The sequence below is a fragment of the Herpailurus yagouaroundi genome, unplaced genomic scaffold (assembly GCF_014898765.1).
Source record: "Herpailurus yagouaroundi ecotype Mexico unplaced genomic scaffold, PumYag 161, whole genome shotgun sequence".
Classification (NCBI taxonomy): Eukaryota; Metazoa; Chordata; class Mammalia; order Carnivora; family Felidae; genus Herpailurus; species Herpailurus yagouaroundi.
The window spans coordinates 15,065,952-15,078,560 of NW_024412402.1; the positions used below are offsets into that span (position 1 = coordinate 15,065,952).

Here is a 12,609-nt window from a genome sequence, read left to right on the forward strand (position 1 = left end):
GTGAGGGATGCTGAGGAGGACACCTCGAAGGGTGGGCCATTTGGTCAGTACCTCGCTAACCTTGCCGAGGAAGGAGACCCTGCCTCTTCTGAGCTTCCAATCTCAAGGAATAGAAGTCCAGAAGAACAAGAAAAAGAGGGCTTGGAAGGGCAAAGAGATGCTAAGCAAACTCTGGACCTAGATGCCGAAGAATCTAGCATGAGTCATTGCAGTCGGCTGGTGTTGGCCGGAAGCTTTTCTTGGAAATCAAATTAGTGGGTACAATACAATCCCAGCGTAGAAGAGCAAGAAATGGGTTTCTGCCTCCATATCTTTTATTCCTTAAGGAATAAATCCCGTAAGGATTTCACCCTTTCTTCCACTAAAGCCCTCCGTCAGCCTGCCTCCTCTTCTTGTAAATAAAGTTTTATTGGGACACAGCCACATTCTTTCCTTTTCCGTGTTGTCCATGGCTGTTTTAACCCTACGGAAGTAAGAGTTCAGTGCTGATGGCGGACTCTGTGGTCTGCAAAGCCCAATATATTTGCTATCTGGCCCTTTACAGAAAAAGTTTCCGACCCCTGCTTTATATTACGAACAGATAACTAATTTTGAGCTGTTTTTCCAGGAGACTCCTGGTTTGCACCAACCCATGCCGTTTGCTAAATGAGTGCCCCTTTTCCTCATGGCACATGTTTGCAAGATGACTTCGAACTGGTGGTGTGGTCTAGGATTCAGGCTTCTTGAGCACATAGTCTGACCATCTGAGCTGCCTGGGAGACCCACGTGGAGTGGCTAGTATGCTAATATAGCAGCCATTATTAGTTTCTGGTATTTATTTGCTGTTCAGTAAACGCCAAATTACAGAGAAACTGGGGCTCAGGGAAGTTAGGGAAGCTGCCCGGGTTACATAAAGTGGTAGCAATTGAACCCTGTCTGTGGGAGGAGAGCCCTTGCCCCACACCTCCCCTGCATTGCCTGCCACCACCCCACACCTCGCCCTTTCCTCCCAACCTCCACCCTCTACCCCCATCTCTTTGTGATTCTGGATCTTTCATTCATCAGCTTTTGCTCTTCTGGACGAAATACCATGTTTCTCTTGGAGCATCCATTCCTCGGTCAGTTTTCTTTTTGACCCCATCCCCCCTCCTGCAGTCATCTTTCTGACCTTGGCCCCCAAGCCCCACTTTCTTGGGGCTGACTCTCCTGGGGGGGGGAATGATTTTGAGAGGCAAATGAGGTCTTGGGTTCCCTGCACATCAGCAGTTCCTGCCGGATGGATCGCTGAACCTCATTTAGAGCGGCAGCTGTCCCCCCAGGTGCTCTGCCTTTTTCAGAAGACAGCAGGTGCCCAGAGAACCAGCTGGAGGGGGGAGCACGGCCCAGGGCCCCGGGGCACCAAAGTGGCAAAACGGCAGCCGCTGGGCAGGCTGAGCTGGCATTTCTGACCTTTGCGGAGAGAGGGCGTCCTTAAAGGGACAGCGAGCTCTTTTCTTTCCTGGTGGCCGGCTGCCAGTTCAGATGCCAGGGATTTGAAGAGGCCATTGTTCCGGCAGTGGAAGATGGGGGCCCAGACCGCCCAGTCTTTTTTTCTTTTCCCGTTACCAACCGCGTGTCCCCCTCTGATGTGCAGCCTGTCAAGTGTGGAGGGACGGTGAGCTGTCTTCAGTCACCCACCCTCCCCTCCTCCTCCGCAGTCAGAAGGCAGCGTCAGTCACCAAGGCTAAAGAACAGACTAGCCCTCACACAGCCTCCGGCTCCCCCTCCCCCAGGGCAGCCGCTCTAGTGGAGAATGAATGGTCTCTGCAGGCTGCAGTGAGGTGCCCCATGAGTTGTTTACTTGTCCAGGTGAAGCAACAGGACTGGTTTTCTACAAAGTGCCTTTTGTGAACCGCCGTCACTGGAACCACCTTAGGTGCTTGTTACAACTGTACGTTCTAGGTTCCGGTTCTAGAACCTCCGGGGCCGCAGAATCTGAATAGCAACAAGCACACCATAGCTTGAGAACCACTAACTCAGTACTTTGGACACCTGGCTGGCCATCTGAATCATGTGGGGACATGTGGAATCAGACTGTCTGGGTGGGGCTCATGAATTTGAGCAAGGGAGCCTCTCTTTAGTGGTTAAGAGCAGATACCCTGGAGCCGGTGCACTGGGTTTGAATCCTGGCCCCACCAGCTACTATCTCTATGATCTTGGGTAAGTTCCTCAAGCTCTCTTGTGACTCAGTTTTCTAACCTGGAATATAGGGATAATCTAGTATGTGCTGCATAGGATGATTATGAGAATTAACAGAGTTGATGTTTATAGAGTTCTTACAATAGAATTAATACATCAGTAGCACCATATACGTTTTTTGTGAAATCTTTTTTTTGTCTTTCTTTCTTCCTTCCTTCCTTCCTTCCTTCCTTCCTTCCTTCCTTCCTTCCTTCTTTGTTTTCTTTTCTTTTCTTTTCTTTTCTTTTCTTTTCTTTTCTTTTCTTTTCTTTCTTTTCTTCCTGTCTTTCTGTCTTTCTGTCTTTCTGTCTTTCTGTCTTTCTTTCTGTCTTTCTTTCCTAAGCTGATCATCCAGGTCAGAGATCATGATTTGAATAGTCTTTTAGTGGCAAAGTCCCCTGGCTAAGCTGGCCTTGTAGTCTTCAGTAAATGACTGGCAGTTCTCAGGTGCATCTCCGTGACTCGCTCTGAAAAGGCCGGCCTACCATTGCCCTGCCCTATAGAGTAAGGAGAAAAATCCCTGCCTGGCTTCCACCTCTAGGAGAGGTGATGTGGATAAGCATTGGAATGCTATCACAAGAAAGGCCAGAGGCCACATCTATAAGGCTGACTGACCTCTTCAGAGGGAATTGAAGGATGGGAAAACAAACTCAGGCCAGAAATAGCTAGACATAAATACAAGGTATTATAATTACTGTCCACACCCAACTTGGTCCCCCGAGTTAAATTGAACCGTCTGCACAGCTTTCCTGACCTCAAGGAAGGAGAATGGACAGAAGTGTCCGTGGTGGGCTCAGCAGGGGTGGGGTGGGGTGGGGTGGTGTGTAACCAAGGGTACATGGGAGGCGCCACCCTCAGGGGCACCACTGAGCCAAAATAGGCACTAGGGTTGAGCATGCAAACAAGTTTTTATTATAACTTTTTGGTTTTGCAAAACCGTTACTTTTCTGGAAATGATCCTGTTGGACTCGAGTTTTCCACGTTAAGTATCCAGCTCAGGGCTGCGTTTTCTTCCCGTGCTCTGTCATTTCTCTTTGCACTCAGGGGTCAGATTTCTCCGGCTGCTTGTGGACATGGCGTGAGGTTGAGGAGGCCGGGGGAGAGACACCCAGTCTGGGAGGACTGGGCTCTTCTACTTCTACCTGGCCCCTACCTGGCCCCCACTCCCGCCCCAGGGTGTGCTGTGAAATCATCAAGGCCGGACAAAAGGCCGCGGGGAGACTAGAGGGTTCTGATGCCATACACCCAGGCAGTGGTATTTTATAGATCCTGATACAAGGGTTTTGGGGGAGTCAAATGCTAGACTATTTAGAAGAAAACAAGCCAGTCCTCCGGGGCACATCTCGTGGATGTTTTCCATCTTGATTGCAAATGTCAGCATACAGGGAACGCGGCAGTGGGCAGAGTTTTCCTAGCATCCACTCACTCCTACTGGAGCATATTTTACAAGATTTCCAGGAAGCTTCACAGGACCATTTGTGTTCCGGGGGGGAGGGGGGAGGTGGTTTTGATACCTTTGGTGGCTCAGAGACCCACAGTGATGTGCAGGAGCAGGACCTCAGTGGATGGGGAGACTAATTTTGTCAGCCTCCCTCAGGAGAAGGATTTGGCCACCTGCCCTATCACTTAAGAATATTGATTCATCATTTTGGAAGCCAATGGAAAAGTTCCATTTTTTCCCCCCCTTCCTTCTCTTCAGAGGAGCTGCAGGGGAGATCACTGCTTTGGGTGAGGATCTGAGCTGAGTGAGATCAAAAGGCCTTTCTACGCTGGGGCTGGGTAGAGGCTGTGGATGTTATTTTTGGCCCCTAACAGTAGAGGAAGACCGTACCTCTCGGTCTGGGGAAGAAGAATGTACAGAATTGAAACAGATGGAGATCCCCAGTGGTTTTCCCTACAAAAAGTGGAAGACCGTGTGCTCTTTGACACGCTGGAGCCTCACTGGACATCATCTACTACTCGGGCCCGCTTTGCCACAGATGCTGACTGCGGATGAGTCGGGAGGTTTGGGAAGGTCATCTGGACACTCCTGGAGGAGATGGGGATGTGAAACCAGCAACTTGACTAGGAACTCACCCTCTGTGAGCCAGCCTCTTACAATGTGTGGCTGTCACAACTCTTAGGATATCCCCTCGTATTCCAAACCCAGTTATGCCACCCGGTAACTTCCCTTTGGAGAAACAAAAAAAATAAGGCTCCTCCGTTGGCTTTCTTTCTTCCCTCCTTCTTTTCAAATAGGGGACGCCCTGCTTGCTCTGAGGCATCTGTCCTACAGTCTAAATATCTAATTACTCTGCAGTTTTGTGTAGGGCAGACCCACGCTGTCTTATTTATCTTGTCTGACCAGTAGACCTTGTAAAGTGTGGCAGTATTTCTAGGTACACTCCTACCAGTATTATTTGGGGGAAGTTGATTACCTTTTCCACTTGCTTCTGTCGGTGAGGCCCACATGAGGCCCACGTTTATTTATTTTTTTAATGTTTCTTTATATTTGAGACAGAGAGTGTGCACGTTCGGGGGGGAGGGGCAGAGAGAGACAGAAACAGAATCCGAAGCAGGCTCCCGGCTCCGAGCTGTGGGGCTTGAACTCACGAGCCGTGAGATCACGGCCTGAGCTGAAGTTGAACGCTTGAACCAACTGAGCCACCCAGGCGCCCCTGCGAATTTATTTTAATTATTCTCAGAGCCACCTTGTAGTTTGGGTCCGTGCCAAACTTTGGTCTTTGCCCACCAGTAACTAGCCTTCCACACTCCTTCAAGCTTTGGAGAAGAAAGGTCCTTGCCAGCAGGCCAGTGGCTTATTCTGCACCCCCGCCCCCTGCTTTAGGCAGCCTCATGTCCGGGGCGCGTGGCTGAAGGGTCAACACTGTGTGGACTGTGAGAAGGGAATTTGGTTGTGGTGAGATTTAATTTGGTCGGAGGGTGTTGTACTGCCAGGATGTCCTAGCATATGCGGGTAAGTGTCACCAGCCTGCCAGTCAGCTGCCTGCCTCCTTACTCGCATCTCTTCTGCCCCTACCTGTCCCCCACCCCCCACCCACACCCCCCATGAGGTTTTGACTGGTCAGGCAGTGCCGAAAGTCTCTAATGAGGATTGGCTTGGAGTTCGGAGAGAGAACCTGCCAGCTGCTCAGCACAGCTTTTTAGCTCTTCTCTGGAGAGGCTGGAGGTGCAGAGGTAGGAAGAGGAGAGGCAGTTAGTTCAAGGCGGTGATGTGGCCAGAAGGGAGAAAGTAGAAAGGGACTAGGACCCAGGAGCTCACGGCTTGGGTCACTGGCCCCGTCTGCTTTAATAGGTCAGCATTAGGGGCGTTTCCCCCCCCTGCCCCTCCCCCCCCGCCGTGGTCACAGAGCTCATCTTTTTGTTCTTAATTAGCACTTTGACATGTGTGAGGCGAAGAATGAGGGGGGCATCTAGACCCAACGCCTTCATATACCAGATGGGGAAACTGAGGCCCAGAGGCCCATCCAGGGTCACACGCCAGAGTCCTCTAGGTGCCTAGCCTCCTGAAGGTGGATGCTTTTATAACACGAGTTTGGGATTGCCATATGTCAGTCACTCCTGCATTAGCCTGCATTGTCCTCATCTAGAATCAAGTGTACATTGGGCCCCTGCCTAGGAGGGGGGCCCATCTTGGGAGCAATAGCATTAGCAGCCCAGTGAGACCCTTTGGGGAGGGCGACTGAGCAGGCTGACTGCCACAGCTGGACATGTATGGGGAAAATGGAGTCCATACTTCTGTGCCACCCCATGGCAAGAGAGATGATGGAAATTCTCCCAATGCCCTTTTAGTGACTTCCTGGAAACTCAGGGTTGATTTTTAGGAGGAGCTAGGTCACAATGCTTGAAAACTGAGCTGCGGGGCTTTGCTTGCCACCTGCTTTTTCGGTCTTGCCTGGCCCCACTGGCCAACCAAGCTTCTAAGACACATGGGCGTGCATAGCGAACGGGAGGCAACAGCAGCATCACTAGCATGGCCCAAAGACCTCCCACCTGGGGGCAGTCATTGCTTTGACTAGGATTTCTTCTTAACTCATCATGATCCCCACCCCTTTCTGCCCTAACGTAGCACTCTTCCTGTCTTTCTCGCTAGCACCCAGTGTTGTGCCTAGCAGTGCGATTTTCATGATGTCCGCTCCATTAGCCACCCAAGCTTCCTGGTTCTTTAAGCTAAACGGACAGTGGGTAGGGGGTGGAGGGAGATGGAAGGATGGTCATGTTGCTCATGCCTTTGGCCAGTGGCAGGAGGGACTCAAGTTCTCTTCTTAAGTACATGTCAACATCTTAACTGGGGCACCGGCAAGCAGGTTTCCATCTTAAAGACCTTAATCCAGGATTAAAGAGAGGTCAGTTACCTCTGCAGAGAGGTGATTAGTCTCCCCTAATATCCTGTAGTGGACAGAGGTAGAAGGCCTACCATGGTTATCTGCCTTTCCCAGGGGGGGCCAGAACTCTCTAGACATCCCAGACTTGTACTGAATTCCCGAGTCCTGAGATTTGGCCATTTCCTTACACTTGAGCAGCGCGTCTCTCAGCACCTCCCTGTTCGCACACATTCCTTCATGGTAATTGGGGTATGTCTTAGGTTGGAAAGAGACTCTGGAAAGGACTCAGACAAATTTGCCTTGCGGGAGCTTTATTGGGAAATGGCCCTTGGGAACAGACCTGTAAGTAAGTGACCGAATCAGAATTGGACAGAGGAAGAATTTAAACTTTAACGAACTTGCAGGAGGCTTTGACCAGTTCCGTGAAAAGCTCTGGCTCTGGAGTGGCCTCGCAGAGTTATCCCAAATTGAGGCAAAGGAGCAGGATTTCATGACCTCTTGGGGACAGATTGTCCATTAGGTGTGGTCTGTCTTTACGGAGAAGGCATTATTCTTCCGTGAGGCTGTTCTCTTTGGTCCAGGGCAGTTTGGAGCTGGGAACGCGAATGCCTGTTTCTGGGAGGCAGAATTACCACTGCATGATAATATTCCTGCATGTGTCTCGGACCCAGGGACTTGCACTTGACCTTACTTACATCTTCTCTTCCTCCCAGTCGCCCTTTTGTACAACAGGTGTTATCTCCCTTTGACAGAGAGGGTCACATGTGGAGGGTCTGAGGGTAGCTGGTGGCAGACCATATCCAGAACTCGGTGACTGGGTGGCAGAAAGAACACTGGACTGAGTGGTCTGTGTCATTGTTTAATCCTCTTCCATGCTAACCTGTGTTAACCCGGGGATTGAGGGCTAAGTTAAACTTAAAACTGCTTAATTTGCATAATTAAGTAATTAGATGAGCTCTGTGCCCATGTTTTAAAGGCCTTCAGCCTTGCTTGTGGCCACCCTCCTCGCAGTCTCTTGTTCAGGACCTTCTTGCTTGAGCAGTTATAATTGCCTGGAAAGAGGACAACTTGCTTTTTTCTGTTAGGTGACCTTCCATATTTGGCCCTTCGGACTCCAGCCCCACCTGATACCTCTTCGCCCTTTCTTCTTCGATGTCTCTCTGGCTTCTGGACCCCGCATCGATTCCTGCCCCTACCTGCTTCCCACAGAGTCATGATCAGAGATGATTTCATTTATCCCCAATCCCATTTTTTTCCTCTTCGGGAATCAACTCCAGTTAGTTGCCTGGAACTTTCTGCCCACAAGGAGTGGTGTTCGATCATGTGCTTTCTCAGCGGGGGTGGGGGACAGAACAGTCTGATGCCAGCCACCTTGTATAGATTCTTGCTGTGGTCACTGAGCACCTGCCCGGATTCTGTAAATCTAGGAGGAGAAATTTTCACTGCATTGAAGAATATCACCAAACTTACCCAAACTTGTACTCTCTCTCTTTTTTTTAAAAAATTTTTTTTGATGTTTCATTTATTTTTGAGAGACAGAGAGACAGTGACCGTGTGAGTGGGGGAGGGGCAGAAAGAGAGGGAGACACAGAATACGAAGCAGGCTCCAGGCTCTAAGCTGTCAGCACAGAGCCCAATGCAGGGCTCGAACTCACAGACCGCCAGATCATGACCTGAGCGGAAGCTGGATACTTAACCGGTTGAGCCACCCAGGCACCCCCATCCTGTCTTTTAAAAAGAGCGATTTTCAAAACCAGAAGAATAGAACAAATGTAACTGGGTGGAATTAAAACCCAAATATCAAAGCATAAGAGACTCTTAAAAGCTGAGAACAAACTGAGGGTTGATGGGGGGTGGGAGGGAGGGGAGGGTGGGTGATGGGTATTGAGGAGGGCACCTTTTGGGATGAGCACTGGGTGTTGTATGGAAACCAATTTGACAATAAATTTCATATATTGAAAAAAAAAAACCAAATATCAGAGAAAAGAACAGAGGGCAATTTTGACTTTCTTAAAACTTGCTTAAGTCTCTAGTCCTCGATGAGAGACATCTCAGGTGTACCGAATAAACTTGCAGATGTGCTCATAATCTTTCTTCTCTTCTGTGAAATTGGTCAAATTCTCTTCTGTGAAATTGGAATAATATTAACTGAGATATAACCCAATGTAACCTTCATAATGTGCCTAGAACAAGACCTGGCATGTAGTTCTCAATGAGTATCAGTTCTGATTATTCATTGGAAAATCATTAAAAGAGAGGAAAAATGTCTTAGATTAAAATAATTGATTTCTAGGGAATTCAGATTATTAGACTATACTTTCAGAAGTAATTTCTCTGTATATTTTGAAAGTTTATTTATTTATGTTGAGCGGGGAAGGGGCAGAGAGAGAAGAGAACATCCCAAGCAGGCTCTGTGGAGCCTGATACAGGGCTCGATCCTACGAACTGTGAGATCATGACCTGAGCCGAAATCAAGAGGTGAATGCTTAGGGGCGCCTGGGTGGCGCAGTCGGTTAAGCGTCCGACTTCAGCCGGGTCACGATCTCGCGGTCCGTGAGTTCGAGCCCCGCGGCAGGCTCTGGGCTGATGGCTCAGAGCCTGGAGCCTGTTTCCGAGTCTGTGTCTCCCTCTCTCTCTCTGCCCCTCCCCTGTTCATGCTCTGTCTCTCTCTGTCCCAAAAATAAAAATAAACGTTGGAAAAAAAAAAATTAAAAAAAAAATAAATAAATAAAAAGAGGTGAATGCTTAACCAGCTGAACCACCCAAGTGCCCCAGAAATAATTTCTATATTACATTACTAGAGAATTAAGGTGGAAGTCATACAGACCAGTGGTATCTAAATTTTTGCCGCATTTGCAGTCACCTGGAGATCTTTAAAAACATCCCCAGACATTCTGATGTAATTGGTAGGAGGTGCGCCTGTGCACTGGGAATGTGTAAAAACGTCTAGGTGATTCTGAAGTATGGCAAAGTTTGGGAACCACCTGCATAGACCACTCAGTGGATGTACAATTGATCCAGGCTGAAAATCTAGAATGGATGGTTGGGAACATTTGGAAAAGAAAAAGGTGATACTCAGAAAAGCTAACTCTTCTGTTTGTGTAGGATTAGAAGAAAATTGGGAGAAGGGGGTTGGTGGGCATGGCGAATGGGGCTTTCTTTGACTAATATATAGAAGGAGCCCTAAGCCCTGAAAGTTCTGTTCCCAGTGGGATAGGGGCTAGGTCTTCTTATCTGACTGCCCAGAGCCTATGTGGCTTTTATAGCCGCTAAAGACTGGGCACTGGCTCAGTGGGGGCACAGGCTCTCCACAGAGTGAGAGCAGAGCCGTGTTAGAGCTGCCCGCACCCTCAACGCCTTCCCCCATGTCTTGCTTCAGGTTTTAATTACATAGACATCTCTGCTCCTCATGTGAGAGATGCAGTATTAATGCGATGTCTTGGGTTACAGCTGGGTCACAGGCAATCAATATACCCTTTCGGACACCCCCGACCCAGCTTCCGTGGTTTAAAGTCTGAGCTGGGGGAACTCAGGGCAGGGTGGAAGCGTGCGGATTGTCAGTTCTCTTGCATGTGTGGTTCATAACACATGGGCAATATCCTGAGCGTTAAATCTGGAACGAGTTGTTTAGTGGGGTCTTAGGAGCATCTGTCGACCAGGGTACCCCAGCTCTTGTGCACTACAGAGACCAATTTGAAAGACCCTTCATGGTGGCCCCTTGTTGTATTTTGATTTCTTTGGGTATGTGTGGACCTCTCTGGCTGACAATTTAACTTCTTCCTTCTCCTGTTCCATCTTTGTGAAAGATTGATGTGTTTATACGTCCCATTCACACTGCCTTGGCCCTTTGTCGCTCTTTGCAGCCAGTTGATGGAGGCAGCATTTCAGCATGGATGACTGTGGAGTCCAGAGTGCTGAGAGACCTATCCTGGCTTCTCGGTCCACTGTCTCTGTGACCTGAGGAAATTATTTAAACTCTGAGTTATCTCCCTGTAAAGTAGGGTCGATGGGAAGAGGAAATGAAGGAACACATTCTAAATCCACAAAATCTCCGTCTGGCTCATAGAATGCTCTTAGGTACTTTTAGTCATTATTACTGCGTCACTTGAGGGCGGGGACAGTGCTTCTTTTCGCTCATTGCTGTGGCAGTGTATCAGTGAGCCTTCTGTCAGGAGACAGCACATACATGAGTTGAACAGGGATGATATAACGTTGAGAATCATTAACAGGTAAACAGAAGGCTCTAAAGAACGTAGGAATAACAGATGTAGGGAGCAGCCACCACCTTTAGGATTGAGGCAGAGACCCCAACGAAGGAAAACACCTACAAGGGTGATCCCCATGCAAAGGTGGAGATCCACGTTCACTGGAGACAGTGTGGGGGTGGCCCAGTGTGGGGGTGGCCCAGTGTGTGGCACAGAAGGTTGTCGAGGTGCCGCAGGCTGGGGCTGGTCAACAGGCAAGTGCCCACTAGGGGCGCCAGTGAGGCTTATTAGGCCAGTGGAGTGTTCACCAGGTACAGCTCCAGCATCATGAGGCAGGGCAAAGAAGGATGGATTTGGACCTGAGGGGCAATAAATGGATAACTGGCCTGAGTAGGAGCAATGGGACTTGACTTGCAGTGTCATTGCAAGGGCTAAATGCAATATCATGATTGTAACTGCTTTTGGTTAAGTGCGGTTACTTAAAAAAAATTGTTTTTTTAAGATTTATTTATTCTTGAGAGACAGAGACAAAGCACAAACGGGAGAGGGGCAGAGAGAGGGAGATACAATCTGAAGCAGGCTCCAGGCTCTGAGCTGTCGGCACAGAGCCTGACGCGGGGCTTGAACCCACGAACCACAAGATCGTGACCTGAGCCGAAGTCGGACGCTTAACTGACTGAACCACCCAGGTGCCCCAAGTGCGGTAACTTTTGAAGTGCCTTTTACTTCATAGGTGTTTGTTTATGGAGGTAGCATGGTGTGGTGAAAACATAGGTTTTAGAAATACCTATGTGACCTTGGATAAGGATAGGCTTTTTTTTTTCTTCTAAGTTTTATTTATTTTCAGAGAGAGAGAGAGAGAGAGAGAGAAAATATCCCAGGGAGGCTCTGCACTGCCAGCACAGAGCCCAGTGTGGGGCTCAAACCCACAAACCGTGAGATCATGACCTGAGCCAAAGTCTGACACTCAACCAACTGAACCAGGATAGTTTTCTATATTTAGTTTTCTCATCAGATTAAAAAGAAGTTTTATAAGTAAATAAGATATGTGCCTAGCACACGGTAGATTCTCAGTAAATGTCCTATCTCTATTCCTTTTCCCTCTTTGGTTTACCAAACACTTCAGGGATCTCCTAGATTAGCACCTGTATTTTGGATGATGGTGGTAGTAATGTAATCGGGTTCACTTCAGTCGATCATTCCCCACAATTCAAGAAATTCAGATTTAGTTAAAATGAAAGTACTACTTAAAAAAGTCTTTTGTTTTCATTGGGATGGGAGTAGAGTTCAAAGACAGAATAGGACCTTATCCTTTGTCTCCCATTTTTGTCAACAACAATTACTAAGTGCTTGAGGTGAACAAGATACTAGGTGCACGCCAACCTTCTTTCTATAGAATGTGATTGACCGGGACTATGTCGAGTGGGACCGGATTGGATTTGCAGGTGCACCTTAACTTCTCTTTCTTCCCCCGATTCCTCCAGGGTGCGCTTTGGAAAGTGCTTTTGATATTGCACAGGACTCAGAAAACCTCTTTGCCTCTTCAAAAATAGAAACTAATGTCAGCTTTCCATATCTCTAAGGGAAAGGTTTAATTCAGGAAAAGATACCTACTTTCACCTCCCATTTCCTAAATTCATTTACAGAAAAGCAGTTTGGGAATTTAGGTGCCAAATAGCTCAGCTGTTAAAAGGCGGAGGTTGAGTCTGGGGGTGTCAGTTGCATCTGCAGAAAGCCGGTTTGCTCCTTTCGGATCACAGGTCTTCGATCTCTTAGACTCAGCGGCCTCTGCAGAGTTTGTGCTGTGACTTTCAGGGACGACGAGAAAGCAGTGCAAATCTAGTAAGCCCTCTTAGCACAAGAAGGCCCCTGCCTGCCACCCT

General features: G+C 48.4%; 1 protein-coding gene and 1 long non-coding RNA gene across 18 annotated transcripts in view; both read left to right on the forward strand.

Moving 5' to 3' along the window:
* GRAMD1B (GRAM domain containing 1B) overlaps nucleotides 1-12,609 on the forward strand; it is a 246,331-nt gene that overhangs the window by 165,413 nt on the left and 68,309 nt on the right. The window contains exon 1 of one of the 17 annotated variants that reach the window (XM_040483357.1): nucleotides 1,903-2,178. The exons of the other annotated variants lie outside the window; for them this stretch is intronic. Coding sequence (XP_040339291.1) covers nucleotides 2,030-2,178 — 149 coding nt within the window. The 5' untranslated portion in view covers nucleotides 1,903-2,029. Of the gene's footprint in view, nucleotides 1-1,902; nucleotides 2,179-12,609 lie in introns of those variants that run through there. 17 annotated transcript variants of the gene reach the window in all.
* LOC121035566 (uncharacterized) lies at nucleotides 8,950-11,215 on the forward strand. The gene is made up of 2 exons (XR_005792963.1): nucleotides 8,950-8,999; nucleotides 9,259-11,215. It is a non-coding gene; the product is annotated as an uncharacterized LOC121035566 (long non-coding RNA).